This window comes from Alosa sapidissima, chromosome 12 (assembly GCF_018492685.1).
Source record: "Alosa sapidissima isolate fAloSap1 chromosome 12, fAloSap1.pri, whole genome shotgun sequence".
Classification (NCBI taxonomy): Eukaryota; Metazoa; Chordata; class Actinopteri; order Clupeiformes; family Clupeidae; genus Alosa; species Alosa sapidissima.
In genome coordinates, this window is record NC_055968.1 from 27,760,051 (window position 1) to 27,775,968 (window position 15,918).

At 45.5% G+C, this 15,918-nt stretch overlaps 1 protein-coding gene across 7 annotated transcripts in view; it reads left to right on the forward strand.

Annotated features, from left to right (window-relative positions):
* The first annotated feature begins 5,763 nt into the window (after positions 1–5,763).
* sap130a (Sin3A-associated protein a) overlaps positions 5,764–15,918 on the forward strand; it is a 30,311-nt gene continuing 20,156 nt past the window's right edge. For 2 of the 7 annotated variants that reach the window (XR_006021213.1, XM_042057804.1), the window contains exons 1-16: positions 6,009–6,086; positions 6,765–6,916; positions 7,101–7,369; positions 7,608–7,775; positions 8,094–8,202; positions 8,505–8,629; positions 9,026–9,153; positions 10,090–10,240; positions 10,369–10,453; positions 10,619–10,723; positions 10,839–10,980; positions 11,688–11,806; positions 12,083–12,367; positions 12,621–12,798; positions 14,953–15,054; positions 15,481–15,881. Coding sequence is in view for 6 of the 7 variants with exons in the window: in XM_042057804.1 (XP_041913738.1) it covers positions 6,790–6,916; positions 7,101–7,369; positions 7,608–7,775; positions 8,094–8,202; positions 8,505–8,629; positions 9,026–9,153; positions 10,090–10,240; positions 10,369–10,453; positions 10,619–10,723; positions 10,839–10,980; positions 11,688–11,806; positions 12,083–12,367; positions 12,621–12,798; positions 14,953–15,054; positions 15,481–15,881 (2,494 nt within the window). In the remaining variant the exon portion in view is untranslated. Of the gene's footprint in view, positions 5,853–6,008; positions 6,087–6,764; positions 6,917–7,100; positions 7,370–7,607; positions 7,776–8,093; positions 8,203–8,504; positions 8,630–9,025; positions 9,154–10,089; positions 10,241–10,368; positions 10,454–10,618; positions 10,724–10,838; positions 10,981–11,687; positions 11,807–12,082; positions 12,368–12,620; positions 12,799–14,952; positions 15,055–15,480; positions 15,882–15,918 lie in introns of those variants that run through there. The other 5 variants (XM_042057805.1, XM_042057806.1, XM_042057807.1 and 2 more) reach the window with 5 other exon arrangements.

Sequence of the window (15,918 nt, forward strand, 5' to 3'; positions counted from 1 at the left end):
CCAAAGGGCCCCCGATGTGGGAAAGAGAGACACGCGTGGCATGCACTGTGCATATATACACATGCATGCACACACACATGCATGCGCATGCGCACACACACACACACACTTATATATATATATATATACATACACACACACCCACACAAATACACACACAGAAGCCTGGCCCCCAGCGCCAGGACTCCTGCCAAAGGTGACCATTGTTTGTGTGTTTTGTCACAGAGCACTTGGTGAGGCTGCTGGGAGCCTGTGTGTTTTTCTTGTGCCTCTCTCCCATTAGCTGGTGGCAAAATGTTATCCCACTCCTCCATCTCTCAGCTCGATGCCCCTCCACCCCCTCTGCTATCACATCCATCACCTCCATCTTCTGTCCTCTGCCTCCCAAACCCTCTTGAGTGTGAGAATCTGGAGATATTCAAGGGCAATGGAGCATGCAAATGTCAAGAAGATCAAATTCCCACAATGCCATGCAGCTCGTGGAATGTTTCTCCTTTCTGAGGCTCCGTGTCCTGACCCAATTTACTGAGGTGCTGGAATTAGTTGATTTTCATTACAGTTACGAAACCAAAGCCTCACGGGAATAGGAAAAAGGCCTCCGAAAATTCTAGGCCCCTCTCCAACCCGCCTATCTAACACAGTTTGCATGTTTGACTGCTTGGGAAAATTAACAGTGGTCCAGATCAGCCAACTCGGACAGACTGTGGTCAGATAAGGCAACACATTGGTCCAGATAAAACTGATGTGGAGCATCAGGGATGTGCCAAGACTGACGCACACAGGCAACACCATCAAAACATGAATTTGCTCCTTTTGACTCAAATACCCTATGCTAATGCTTTGAGATCTCGTGAGGGTTTAATTCTACAATAACATGTACATCTGGAGCCCACAGTGGTATTATATTTCATGATACAATGACAGAACTTCTGACCCTGCTGCTTGGCACAGTCCCAAGAATGGGGGAAGATGAATTGCCCAGCTTTGGTCCACTGCATACAGACACAAGCCTCCATCTCCATCATTTTATGAACAGTCATAGTTGAGAGACTACAGTCCACATTCCGTAACGTTTCCAGGGGTTTTTGAGGAGTTCCACGGGTGAATTTATGGATTACACCCTCTTTCAGTGGGATGTGCTTCTCAGAGTGTAGGACATATTTTCTTGCTCTGTTGATGAACATTGTAAGCTTTCAAAAAATGTATTGCGTAACCCGTCTGACAGCATGCACTATAACCTGATGTATGCCTCAATGCTTTGCATGCCTGTGTTCATATTTGCACTTCATTTCTTCCTCCTCTGCTCCTGTAGTTCACCAAGTTTCAAATTCACAGACACTGAACTTTGCATAGCGCAATCAGTCAGTGGCTATCTGCACAATAGATGGTTGCCTGATATGTGTGCGCGTTGAAATGTGTATTTCCTAAACCACATGTATCCTGTTAATTAAATGCCTTAGTAAGACCAAAAAGACCAAGAGCTGGGCTGGATGTCTTGAGACCAAGACTTTTCATGCAATTACAGTTCATCATTACCACATCATGACATACCACACACCAGTGGCACAATGGATTGATGAATTGGTGTATTGTTTGGGGTACAGCGATACTCATGCTTCCATGAAGTGAGAAGAGAATAGCTCACAGCTAGAGTAGAGCTAGTATTTTCTGATCTCTGAAACAGGTGAAGGCTGTCATCTCTCAAGGGTCATATCAGAGCAAGGCATGACAAGTATCTCTACATTACACAAAAAAACACTACTGCTTACCATAGGGCAAGCAAGAAGATCACAATGCCTTTCTCTCCCATCTACATTGCATTCTGTTCTGTATAAGCTGTGTGACAGTATATTTTTGCTGTTGTTTTTCTGGTTTTGAAAGGTCTGTGGCATTTAGGGCCTTTGTAGAGACACTTGTAATGATGAGTAATTATGCTCACTTCTGTGCACTGCCCAGAGTGGCTGAGCAATTCTTTGAAAATTCCTCTGTGTTTTTAAGGCTCCGAGAAGACTGCTGTATTTTTAGAGAGACTTTTGAATGGCTGTCTCTGTCTCTTTACCCTGTGTGCCCACTAAACTGTTTACTGCCAGACGGTTGCTGGCTTAAGGCTTCATGGACAAAAATATGAAAAAACGACATATTTTCTCTCGAGGAATCTTTCTAAATATATTCCTCGGTAATGTGATATAGGCAAAGGGCTGGCCAGGACATAGGAAGGAAATAGTCCAATAGTGGAAACTTTGCCTAAAATGAAACCTCTGATGTCTTGCTGTGTGCTAGGGGCACCATGCATTTGAAAAGCACTTCATATCGGCAACAACATTAAATAAAGCCCTATGGTTTGTGCCATTGTCATGGATACTTCAATATTTCCATCCATGTAAACATCTCAACGTGTTGCTGGCAGAACCTTGCTACTTTCTCTGCAACTCACATCAGCCACAGAGATGGATCTCACCACCAAGGCTGGAAACACGGATTTCTGGGAAGAATCACTGAGGCAAGGGATGTTAACACTTATCACATTTGTAGAGCAATCCAGTGGCTTTTCCATCTTCATGGAAAATGAAAACATTCTAAACAGTAATTTTATATAACATCACAGCTGCAGCTGTGTCTGGCCCCTCATAGTAAAACAACATGTGGAGTTTGTTCTGCAAGATAGAAGAGGATCGCATACAATCAGTCAACACTATTATCTCCTTGGTCATCACCATAATCTCCTTGGTGCAGCTGTTCATCATAAGCATCACTATCATTGTTCATCCTTGCACTAACTGCAATCATATAGCGTCATTTATGTCTATTTTGTCATTGCTATGTCACATTCTGTCCTTCACTTTGCGAAAAGACTCAAGCTTCTGCTTAGACAAGTAGTAAGGCAGTAAAATCCTCATGGCCCAGATTTAGGTGGAACTTGTCCCATGAAATTCCCATGATACATTGGGTGATTTCTTAATGGAGTAAATCCAAAGAGAATTGAACTATCATGCCACTTCCCTCAGGGTTGTAGTGAAGGGAGTTTCTGACGATTTTTCCATTGGGTGCCGGAGCCTGAAACCCCAGTGCAACCTCATCACATGCTTGGGCAGCACAGAGGCACCTCTATGAGCGAGTGGACAGAAATAACAACCCCCCCCCCCCCCCACACACTCCTATTGGAAAAATAGCTGTGGCCTGCAGGATCACACACGACGGGGCCATGGAAGAAAGGCATCCTGGGTATCTGGGTGATGTAATGCCCTCTGTGAATGTGCCCGTAACACGACGCTGGAGCTCCGGGATTGTTGTCCGCGCTCTTGCAGGCCTTTTTTCTGATCCAACAATCCCTGCAGCAGCTACTCCTATGGCTAACCTCCACCCACTACCACCCCACCCCACCCCAGCCATCCTACCTCACATCACCAACACTCCCCTGTTGTGGCCTCCTGCCTCGGCTGACTTAGCTGTCTCTGGTTTTTGGGGCAGCCGTGGCCTACTGGTTAGCGCTTCGGACTTGTAACCGGAGGGTTGCCGGTTCGAACCCTGACCAGTAGGCACGGCTGAAGTGCCCTCACTGCTCCCCGAGCGCCACTGTTGCAGGCAGCTCACTGCGCCGGGATTAGTGTGTTCTTCACCTCACTGTGTGCTGAGTGTGTTTCACTAATTCACGGATTGGGATAAATGCAGAGACCAAATTTCCCTCACGGGATCAAAAAAGTATATATACTTATACTTTTTATATGGGGTTGATTTTGTGAGATCTCTCGGTGTGAAACATGCTAAATGTGTGAAGTGTCTTCAAAAGTAGCTGTGCATGTAGTCCCAGTAATGCCCTTCAAAATTGCGACCAGATCCATCTCACCTCTGACTGACTTGCATGTTGTGGACATCTGACTCCTCTGTCAGAATTTAGCTACATGAATGCACAGGTGCAAACCAAAACAAAATCACAAATAAATACCATGTCTGTGCATGCTTTGTGCACTTCATTCACTCAACCATGTTTATGTACATTCCATCTCTTGGGTAAGATCAGCTTGGAGGACAAAACAGGACAAAACTGAAGCAGGTTTCACAATGCTTGGACAAATAATGAATCACCCATGACAGTTGTCAAAGGTGGCTTGTCAAAGTTTGTCTGTGTTATCTGAAATGCATCATGGTGATACAGGTTGAAAACAAAAAAGGAACTCCTCGGAATTTGAAATTTCACAAGAAAAGGTTTTGCAATACTGATCCCTATAGGTATGACTCCCATACTATTTATGCCACTAGGTACAATTCCCATATTTCACCATATTGTGAACCAACTGTTCACTTTTCTTTGATCAAGTGCAAACACTGCAGATCTTTTTCTATGTAAAGTCAGATGTAATAGTTTGGACATGCAGATGTAGCCTCTGTTCTCACCACCATTCGTGTAGTACCGGCCAGTATGGAGTAATGCGGCAAGAGTTCAACCAGGCCAGGGCATAGCCTTTGTCCCATTATCCAGAGTCATCATAGTCCACTAATGGAATGCAGAGACCCACAGGAGTGGATCTCCGACCGGGTTTGGTTGGAATTCCTTGTATAAATATTGGTAAAGCCCCCTGGAATGAAGTCTGGACTGGAGCCAAACAGGAAACCGGAAACATTTGTTTCCTTGATCCCCATGTCTACCAACAATCACACAATTGCACCGTGAGGTATTTTTGGAAACAGGGGCCTTCATCCTCCATGTCCACGTAACATGGGAGGCCAAAGGCCAACTTGCGTTTCAGTTTATGGAATAAAAGGATTTGCTTTGCTAGAGGTAAAATGCAAGGTGTCAAAGCAGAAAATCCACAATTAAATCTAGTCTTAATCCTAATTTTCCAAACCAGTGTGGACCAAAATATGAGGGGGGAAAGCTTTGAACAGTTGAACACTGCTTATTCAACACCCACTGTCTGTGTGTGTGTGTGTGTGTGTGAACATATCATGCAAAAGCCTATATAAATGTCAACGCAACATAGACTAAAAGTATTATAGCCTATGTATTATATATTATACATATTATATTAATTGTATTATATTATAGTGTGCTGTAGTGTATTTTTATTTTCATTTAAATATAGTCAATTACATAAAAGTTAATGATAGATTAGACATAGGCTACTCTAGTGATAGAAATAGAAGTTAGCCTATGCCATAAGTTGCTAAGAAAGACTCAAGACTCACAACTCCAGTTAAAGACTTCCTTGTACTCGAAGTTTGACTGCCATCTACTGGATTTGTATGCCTATTTCATTTTTATTTAGCAAGGCTTTGTTCGTTCATGTATCCTGGACGAAAATATGCTATTACTTTGTAGTCGTACCAAATCGAAATCAGTTTAGCTTCTAGTTGAACCAAATACTACGATACATTGTGTATAATACCACAGCCGCTATAAAGTCTCTGGTAATACGCACGAGAAACATGTTTGTAGTTAGGCATTCATTTAGGAAATTAACGAATCATTTTATAAAAAAAAAAAGATTAGACCTATTATGCTGATGCACATACCGGATTCGATCGTACAGTTTTGAAAAGTGAAATGTTTGTCTTTCGTTGAACTGTGTTGTTGATTCCAACCGTGCCAATGGTCTGAAACTGAACTGTACAGTCGTAACGGGCACATATCCAGTTTAGGGTGTCATTGGATGCCATTGAGGAGCCTGAAAGTGATTGGGTCCAAGGGACCAAATATCCCTTAGCGCCCACAAGAACACGAATAATAATTGGTTGGCTGCTTAGCCGTTCTGGTCTGTGATTGGCCATAATATGAGAGGGCTTTGTGGAGGAGTCAGCATTCTTCCGGTTTATGTGTTGACTAAAAAGACGAATGGAGAGTGACTAACTCAACGGTACTTACATTTTTTCAATATATTTGCGCCACCACAAGCCTTTTTTACAACATTTGTATTAATCGATTACTATCTTTTCTACGGAACAAGCGATAAGTTTAACGCTGTGCACGAGAAATGCATTATGGCATAGTGCGGTAGCTAGCTAGCTATTGTTAGCGAGTTTGGCTAACATTAGCCAAGCTTGAAAAATGTTGGTCGACGGAGTAGTTCTCAGTTCTGCTACTATGAGAGGTCCGAATGTTGCTTTACCCGAAATAATAGCTTCGCTTGTTTTCCGATTGCATACAAGTTCAGGAATGCCTTTGGTTTCATGTTGCTTAGCTTGCTGTTAAGTTACTAGTTCTTACCTCAGTAGTCTTCGCATAGCATTGATTGACGTGTTCGGCGAGCTAAGTTAACTGGCTAGCTTCAGCGCTACCTCAAGAAATATTGCTGTGATACTGTCATGCAATCGACCGTCAATCTTGATTCAGATGTGTTTAATGTATTGCTCGGAATATTGAGTATGTTCTTTGCAGCAGCGTTACATCCGTTTGCCTTATAACTGGAGATGCTAAAGTAACTGTGCTGGGTTAACGTCAACGACAACGTTTCCCTCGACTGTCAGCATAGGTTAACTATAACCGTTACCTTCCTGTGTTTCGTTGCCGAAAATGATTACATGTTGTTTCTGGATGCGGGATATGTGTGAATTTATGTGTTTGATCTGAAACTCTCTTCCCCTTTCGAGGGGGCTTGATCGAAAAAGCCTTGGTAATATCCTACAGTTAGCGTTGCTTACAGGACACCCCTGTAGTACAGTATACAATGTTTCCAGCTTAACTTACCATTTAATCACGGTTTTGCTGGAATCAACCCTACGTTAACTGCTGGCATTGAACATACAATAATTCTCCACTGTTTCTGCAGGTTAACGTTGTTGTTTAGCAGGAAGATGAGTTCTCAGCAGTTTCCAAGGACGGCGTTGCCCTCCGCAGCTATAGGGCAAGGCCAGGCACCTGGAGGAAACACCAGCCTTGCTGTAGGGAATCAGCCTGGGAGCCAGCCAGGTGGGCGTCGTGGTTTGTATTTTAACTCCACTAGTTTCTACACAATCACACCTGTAATATTTCAAAGCCTTAACTGACAATGGGTTGAAAAGGTAGAAGTGGTAAGAAGGGTATGCAGACAGGCATTTAATAATGCTTTACAATACCCAGTCCAGTATGGTGATTATATGAGTGAGACTGAACCACTTCTTTGCAGCAGGTGATGATGAGGGCAGTCGAGATACTGACCATGCCCAAGACCATCCACCAAACAGTGGCAGTAGCACTGGAGGGGCGTTGTCATTCCGTGATGACAAGCAGGAGCCTGTGGTGGTGAGGCCCTACCCACAAGTGCAGTCCTTGGGACAGCCTCCCACGCTGCCCCAGCATGTGCCCATCCAGCCCAGCCCGCCTGTCTCTGTGCCTGGCCCACCGGTGCATCTGCCCCAGGGCCAGCCACCCACCTTCCCAGAGGGACCTGTGAAGGTAGGAGCTCTCCTCCAAAACCTTCAGTCTTCCATCAGAAGTGGGAACTGTACATGGTGTATTTGGTCACATAGCTTTTCAGTATAGAATGTAAAAGCTGGACAGAACTCATGTAGTGAGCCACAATGTTTTTTGGATGTATGTGTACAGGGTCAAAAAAGACTTTTATGTGTTGTAGTCGTATTACTGCTAGTTGTATTACCCAGTCTGGTTGTTTACATGTCATTATACGTCATAGGCTGCTATGAAGTCACCCATGCCCAGCCGTCTCATAGCACCAGCTCCAACGGCTGTCCAAGGGCACCTCTCCGTGCCCCCCAAAGTGCCCACTCACATTGCTGTCACCCCAGAGAGCAGCATTGCCCCCACCTCCTCCATCCCTGTGGCAACCATCAGTGGACAGCAGGTAGGCTTTTGATGATCATCAAAGTTGTCTGATGTCTAAAACCTCAAGCACAGAAACTAGTTTTTGGTTCTTCCTTCTGTTGCCTCGCAAACCGATTGATTGTTGTGTTTTATTCAAATGCTCAGTCTAATTTGCCAGTGGATTCTTCTCTCAGGGTTTGATGGAACAACCCAATATTTTGGAGATTGTAAATGATGATATGATAAAAAATTAATGATATGTAGGTATGATGTATAGCTTATTTTTGCTGCTAATGCAATGTTTCACTGAGGGGTAATGTCTTGCTCTATTCTTAATGGATGTTTGTGTTAATCCCAGGGCCACTCCAGCAATCTGCACCACCTGATCATCCGAAGCAGCACCCCAGCCCTGCAGATCGGTTCATCTGCTGCCCCTCCACACACCTTCACCTCCCACCTGCCAAGAGGTCAGTTAGACCTGTTCCTGCTAATCCACTCCCTGGCAATCAGGGAGCCTTGTCTGCAATTGTCAAGAGTGGCTTTCGTAAATCAAAATTTACAAACAGGGTTTACAGGGATTGTTGTGTCAGTGAAACCTTTGTGCTAGTGTTGAAAAGATGTTGAAAAGTTGTTCCAAGGCTGCAAGCTCAGGCTTGTCAGTCAGATGTGCCCGACTATGTAGGGGAGTGCCCCATAAATTTGTTTTGCATTACTTTTTTATTACAGCATTACTCTGTTTATTAAAGAGGTTGTTCACTGTGTCTTTTAGGAGCTGCTGCAGCAGCGGTCATGTCGAGCACCAAAGGCCCCACGGTGCTGAGGCCAGCCTCCGGAGCCAGTGCAGGTCCCGGCCAGCCAACTGCTCTCCAGCACATCATCCACCAGCCCATCCAGGTGAGTACATGGTCCCTGTCAGCATAGAGAGAAAAGAACTCTACGCATGCACATTACACAGTGTATGGCTTGTAGTGCTTTTCTCACTTTCTGATGGCATACTTCAGTTGTATGCATTGACATTTGTTTTTCTTGATATTAGTGTACGAGATATATATGTGTGTGTGTGTGCGTGTGTGTGTGTGTGTGTGTGTGTGTGTGTATATATAATATAATATTATATACTTTACTTTGTAATGCTATGACTTTTGTGGAATGTTTTGTCTGACCTGATCTTTTCATACCCCATCTTTCATGTGTGTTGTTTTGGTGTATAGAGCTAGAAACAGTGTATTAATTGGGGCCCTAGCTTTATATGGTTTGCTTGTTTGGCTTGACCTTTGCTTGCCTCCACAGTCGCGGCCAGTGGTGACCACCTCCACGGCTGTGCTGCCCACGGTGGTGGCCCCCATCTCAGCTGCTAGGACCCAGTCTCCCGTTATCAGCCCCGTGGTCACACACAGCACCACAGACATGGTCCATGGGTGAGCTTTCTGTCTAGTGTTCAACAGAGGTCCTTATCAGATATAAAATGTGTTGCTCTTATAGCACAAGGCACTGTTACTTATGTGCAGCAGTGATGGATTGTGGAGTAATAGATTTAAGCAATAAGCCCTGAGAGGCCGTAGGTTACACCGATTCTACAACAGCTAAGGGGCGTTGTTAGGCACGACGCGCTAGCGGAGTAACAATGTATTCATAGATAATAATTCTTCCGCCAAGAAATATACAGTATCTCCTCTATCTGAATGGTTGCCAAGCAACGTCGAGACGCAGCTACTTCAACTTGTATCAAGTTATGGTAGCACAGTAATATAGAACGAAATGGGGTCAAGGTGTATGTTTATGCTGCATTTTACAACGGCATCAAACGTCATTCAGTCTATCACAATCAAGGACCAGGACTATCAGTTTTAGAATTTGTGTTCTGCTTTATGATTGTGGTGGTGTATATGGAGCTCACCTAAAAGGGTACTTCAGTTATTTTATCACAAGGACCTTTGTAAAGCTATCACATAGTATGTAGTCTAGAGCATTTCATTGTAATGTAGCTCCATATGTCTTTATTCAGTGATTGACAGTGTGAATTGACTATGTTGAGGTTCTTTACTGTTACAACAGAGGTGCGTTCGAATTCGTAGGCGAACGTTTGCAAACAGTTTTCCGTTAGCCTTGAGTTTTCGGCAAACAGTCTGAGGAGGTAGTTCTCTGCGAACATACAGTGGAACTGGACCTGAGTTTGACGAAGGCAACAATGCAATTACCGTTACAATGGAATGTTAACACCAAATCGTAACTGTTAACAAATGTAACAAAGAAAACATGTTCACCACGAACGTTCGCTACTGTTTGTCAAATTTGAAAGCACCTCTGGTGTTTGATAGTAGTATGACTGTGGTGTTTTTCTACCCCTTCTTCAGGCGACCAGGACTGACCATTCACCAACCCCCTCCAGCTACCATCAGCATCCAGAGACCAGCCACGCCGCGAGACACGGCCACCCGCATCACCCTGCCTTCACACCCTGCCATCGGAGCCCAAAAACCACAGCCCCCACACACTGTGACCCAGGTTAGTGATTCACCCAATAGTTTCTTCAGTTATTTCCTACTTTCTTTTGGGATGGTCATATGTGCATCATTGCGCCTTTCTATGTGTATTTATTGTGTGCCGTGTGTGTGTTTAACACCTCTCTACAGAAGCCTATTTTTAGCACGGTGACTCCTGCTGCAACAGTGGCTCCAATTCTGGCCACCAACACTGTGCCATCAACAACCTCTCCAGGTGAGGGAGGATGATGATGATGTCTTGTAAGGCCCTTGAGAATGAATGCACATGCTTCACTGTGCATATCTAGAGCTACAAAACCTCTCAACTGTTTCAGTGATTCACGAGTCAGTGTGACGATTCTTCCTCACGTGTGTGTGTATGCTTCGGTTCCTCTACTAGGCTCTGTTCCACACACGCAGATGACCAGCAGCACCATTGTAACCATGACGATGCCCTCTCACTCCTCTCATGCCACTGCGGTCACCACCTCTGCCATTCCTGTGGGTGAGTATCGGTCACATCTCCCAAAGGTTTACTTCAGTCTAAATCCCCCTCAATATAAAAGTGTATACCAAACGTTGAAAAACGAAATGATTTTTCTCACTTCTTTTGTTTGTAGCCAAAGTGGTGCCCCAGCCCATCGCTCACACATCCCCCCGTATCCAGGCTGACTACCCTGGCGAGAGGGCCAACCTCATCCCCATCCCCGGCCATCGCTCCTCCCCCAATCCTGTTGCCATGGAGCCACGCAGTGACAACAGGTATGCCCTTTTTTTATTATCAAAAAATAATTTATTATAAGTATATTTAGACATTGTGATGGCTTCTGGATTTTCTTGGCCTTTCTTGAGAGCATCTTTTAAAAAATTTTAGGCTGCATAGCCTTAATCTGAAACTTGACCTTGTTATAAGGAAAATCATCTTGTTCTGTTGGCAAATCTTGCAAATAAGCATAATTATCTGGCAAGATTTGCCAATAGAACAAGAATATTTTCACTTAGTACAAGACAAAAAAATCTTAAATAAAGTGCAAAAATGTCTTGAAAAATAAGTACATATGAAGGGTTCAGGTGCAAAAGCCTCTAAATGCCACCTACGTCAAAAATTAGATAAAGATGGTGAGTGGATGCTCTCCACACAAAGTATACGTTAGTCAAATAATTTAACTTCAAAACCCACTAAATACCACTCTCTTCCTGGTCTGAAATATCGATTTATAGGCAAAAACCTATAGGAGCCTGATTTTAAATGCTCATTTAAAAGAAAAGTGGTCAGACGGATTTAGAGGGTTTTGCATCTGAACTCTTCATATTCACTTGATTTTAAGCTTATTTTTTGCAGTGTGTTTAGACATTGTGATGGCTTCTGGATTTTCTAGTCTTTCTTGAGGGCTTTTATTTAAACAATTTTAGGCTGCATGGCCATAATCTGAAGCGTGATGTTCTTTTCGCTCTGTGTGTGCTCCCAGGCCCTCTGTGCCTGTGCAGTTCCAGTACTTTCTGCCTACCTACTCGTCGTCTCCGTACCCTCTGACACACACCTACACTCCCATCACCAGCTCTGTGTCCACCATCCGCCAATATCCAGGTATGTGGTCAAGACGAGCCCTTTAACCATCTACGTAATCTACCAGGTGCTGGATGTCACATAATCAAATTAACTTGGACACAAATAATATCAGTTGTACTATGTGTAAGTGTAAACTAATTAGAAATCGATTGCTTTGGAGCCATCAAGTCTTCTAAAGGAAACAGCTTGGGGTGTGTGTTTGTGTGAGAGAGAGATGGTTGGTAATTTTCCATCACCATCCGCGATTCACAAAGCAGCCATGACCTGTGACCTGTGCTTCTCTTTTCTCCCCAGTCACCCCCCAGGCCCCAAGCTCGGCCCTGCCCACACAGGCTGGCGTCGGTGTGGCCACCACTGTACACCTCAACCCCATGCAGCTGATGGCCGTGGACCGCATCGGCCTGCAGTCGGCCCAGATCAGCACCCAGAGCATCCAGCCCGCATCCATGGCCGCCCAGAGCATCCAGCCGGCGCCCATCGGAGTGCAGGGACTGCACGCCACCGCGCCAATCAGCACACAGGGCATCCAGCAAGCACCCATAGCAACGCAGCAGTCACAGCCAGAGGCAAAACCATCAGGTAAGACGCCAGATGATTGGATTATTGATTTTGTGTTGAGAATTCTGTTGAAGGGAGATTTTATTATGGCCAGGAGTGTGGAGTTGTAATGCTCTTTATTTGGGGGGTGACGTTTCATGGCAGATGGTGGTTAAATGGATATCAAGGTCACTGTGCCAACGGCGTTGTGTTTTACTCAATGTAAAAAAACACACTTAGCTCTGTTTTTGGAGTTTCACCTGAAACTCTCCATTCACCTGTGTCTCCATTCTAGGTGTGGTCCTGGCTGACAGCTCTACCTTCGTCACCAACCCCATCGGCAGCACGTTTGGTGGCACCCAGCCCGTCACCACCGTGGTGCAGACCCACCCCCAGGGCGCGGGTTCGGGGGCGCCCACGCTCGGCTCCTCCCCCAGGCCCAGCATCCTCCGCAAGAAGCCCGCCAACGAGGGGTGAGCATGCCGCTCAACAGAGCGAAGCATCTGAGTAGCGTCAGCCATTCTGTCATCTGTGCAAACCGAAGGATAGGCTCTCTATCAATAGCATAAGAGCTTTAGGACACCAAACATGAATATCTCAAGGCACAAAAATGTCAGTGTCATTGTAGAGGAACTCTAGCCTGACGAGCCAGACCCACATTAAAATGTAGGGTCTGGGCACTCACCGTTTGCAGTACTCGGTCTAATCGGTTGTCTTTCAAATTCCCTCTGCACGCAATAGGACAGTGCTGAGTCCCATGCATTTTCCCAGCAGCGGAGCTAGTTGGCTAGTTCAAACTTTTGCCAACTTAAAACAAGCTTAACTCGTGTCACACTGTTGGCCAACAGCAACATCCATCTTTTTTGTTTTCAAGTAGCAGGCAATTCAAGCCAAACCGTTGCAACTCTGCCATTAATCATTATGTTAAGCCCGCCCAACGACTCTATACACGATTTAATTGGCCTGATAGAAGTTTAATTTTTCGAGCTCACAAGCCAACGAAGAGTTGCTAGACTATCCCTGGCAGCAAATGTAATTTAAAATAATAAAACCGCTAGGGTGCGTCTAGATTTCTAGGCTAGAGGAACTCACAGACCCCCATATTCTGTTCCCATTAGGCTTAGTCACACAATTGCACTTTATCTAAGGCTAGACTAGAATCAGAATAGGCCACAGTGCTGCCTCTGAGACAAGGGGAGATGGAGATCTTCATTAGTGCTGCTGGTTGAGTTGAGTGCAGTTGAGGGGCCACGGCCCCCTTCAGAGGGAGAGGATGAAGTGCTGCAGCGCTCTGTGGGAAAGTGCAAATCCAAAACTCTAGACAGGGGCCATCAGGGCTAGACAAATTACAGTCATTACACCGCCACAGGGCCGAGTGGACGCTCCACTGTGCTCTCCAAGCACACGGTGGAATTCATTTGACATCGCTGCACAGGATGGGAGGAAGCTGTGCATACTAAAATGATCACAATGGATTCTGCAAAATATCCTGACCAGAGATTCCTCTCTTTCGTTATCAGGCTTAAGCCCGCTTTACACTGAAAGACTACAGTCTCAGACTCTCTGGCATCAAAAGACAAGTCATCGAGTTTTTACGTCACAGACTAGTCAAAGACTATGATTTTGACTAGGGATCTTGCAGGGACACTGATTACAAGACTGCCATTAGATTCCTATAAATGATTTCCCATCGTGCACTACATATCAACAGGAACTCAAAAGATAGCCTACTCATAACAGTCATATTTTCGTGTTTCTGCAGCATTGTTTAATGTCACATCGATACAAAGCTGTTCTGTTACGTGGAAAAGTAATAATTTAATTAGTTAAAAAGTAATTTAAAAGTAATAAATAATTTATAAGAAATGAAATAGCAAATGACCATATTCATGGGTTTCATCAGGTCCCTTGTCACAGGTGTATAAAATCAAGCACCTAGATTATAAATGCAGACTGCATCGTGCTTGATTAATGCACTTGTGGCAAGGGACCTGATGAAACCCATGAATAGGCTACAGACTGACTTAACCGGTAAGATTGGCACCGTACATTCAATGATCTGACTGACGGGAGCGCGCTGCAACTGCAGTACAACTTCCATGATTTCTGTCCGAATATGAAATCACACGAAAACCGTACAATGTAAAGCCCGCTTAAGGCAAAGATACTTTAGCTTTATCAACCATCTCTGACTAAGCAGTTGCACCGTCAAGTTCCTAGGCTTTGCTTTTTAGTAATCAGACTAAGATGTAGTACCTTCAAGTTTCCAGTGCATGCTTTTGGTTTGGGTTTGGTACGAACTTACTCTACTCAATATAATGAATGTATTGGCAGGCCCTGTGGACATAAATGTCCATCCAGTCAAAGATTAAACTAGTAAAACATGAATGGTGCCAGTTCATGAGCGGGGACCACTTTCTCATAAAAATGCATAATAACCAGAGTTTGGGGAGAACGCTGAACTCGGTGTGTCAGCCTTGTGTGGAGTGAGTTGTCCACCCTTGGCTCAGAGTAGAGGGACGCGCACACACACACACACACACACACACGTAGGCAGCAGCCTATTGGGCAAGAGAGTGCTCCCAGCAGGCTCTGCAGCAGTCTCACCCGAGGCCCTGTGTTTCCAGAGCCGTGCGTAAGAACCTGCTTGCGGCCCAGGCAGGGGAACCAGGCCCCGGCCGAATGGAGAGCGCCGTCAGGGGGGTAGCGGGGTCCCCGCGACCGGCCGGGTAAGCCTCCCACCACCGGCTGCATGACTAGACATCTCATTGTGGTGGCACAGCCTAATGCACCTCTGGAGGGGGTTTGGGCTGTTTGTTTTGTTTCGGTTTTGTTTTGGTTTGTCTATTTTAGTTTTCTTTGGCAGTATGTTTCCTGATCCTTTTCTCCCCCCCCATAAATGAGCATGCACACAATCACAATTTTGCTCTTTAATTCTTGAAAATCATAGGTCTCTTTAAGCCTTGGTCTCCTGGGAGTTCTCTACATGCATGCTAGTCCTTGCCTCTGCTTATAACTTTTTTTTTTTTTTTCTCCTGCTGTAGATGCAAATCTAACTGTTGCGAATGGATCAAATAGAAAATTGGAATGCTGCACTATTTATAATAATAGAATGAGAAGGAGCGTTATTCACAAGCCCTTGTTTGTTTTTGCAGGGTGAAGCCCAAAACCGACATGCACGTTGCCATGGCGCCCCCGGTGATGGCTGCCGTGGAGGCGTTGCCCACCCACGCCGGTGAGCAACAGCAACAGCAGCAGCAGCAGCAGCAGCAGCAGCAGCAGCAGCCCCTCCCCTCTCAGGCCCAGCACCTATCGCAGGCCATCCCCACGCTGCTGGCCCCGCCCGTGCCCCCGCCCCCCTCCCAGCCCGCGGCGGTACTCTCTGCCCTCCCGGCGGCCATGGCGGTCACGCCGTCTGTCCCGGCCTCCATGGCCAACGCCGTGGCCTCCCCCACCCAGCCGGCGGCCAGTGGCACGGCCGTGTGTGCCGTCAGCTCCACCTGCCCCGAGCTCAAGGTCAAGCAGGAGGTGGAGACTATGGACACCTCACAGCCAGGTAAGGGGGGCTTACACCCTTTCCCCACTGGTCATCA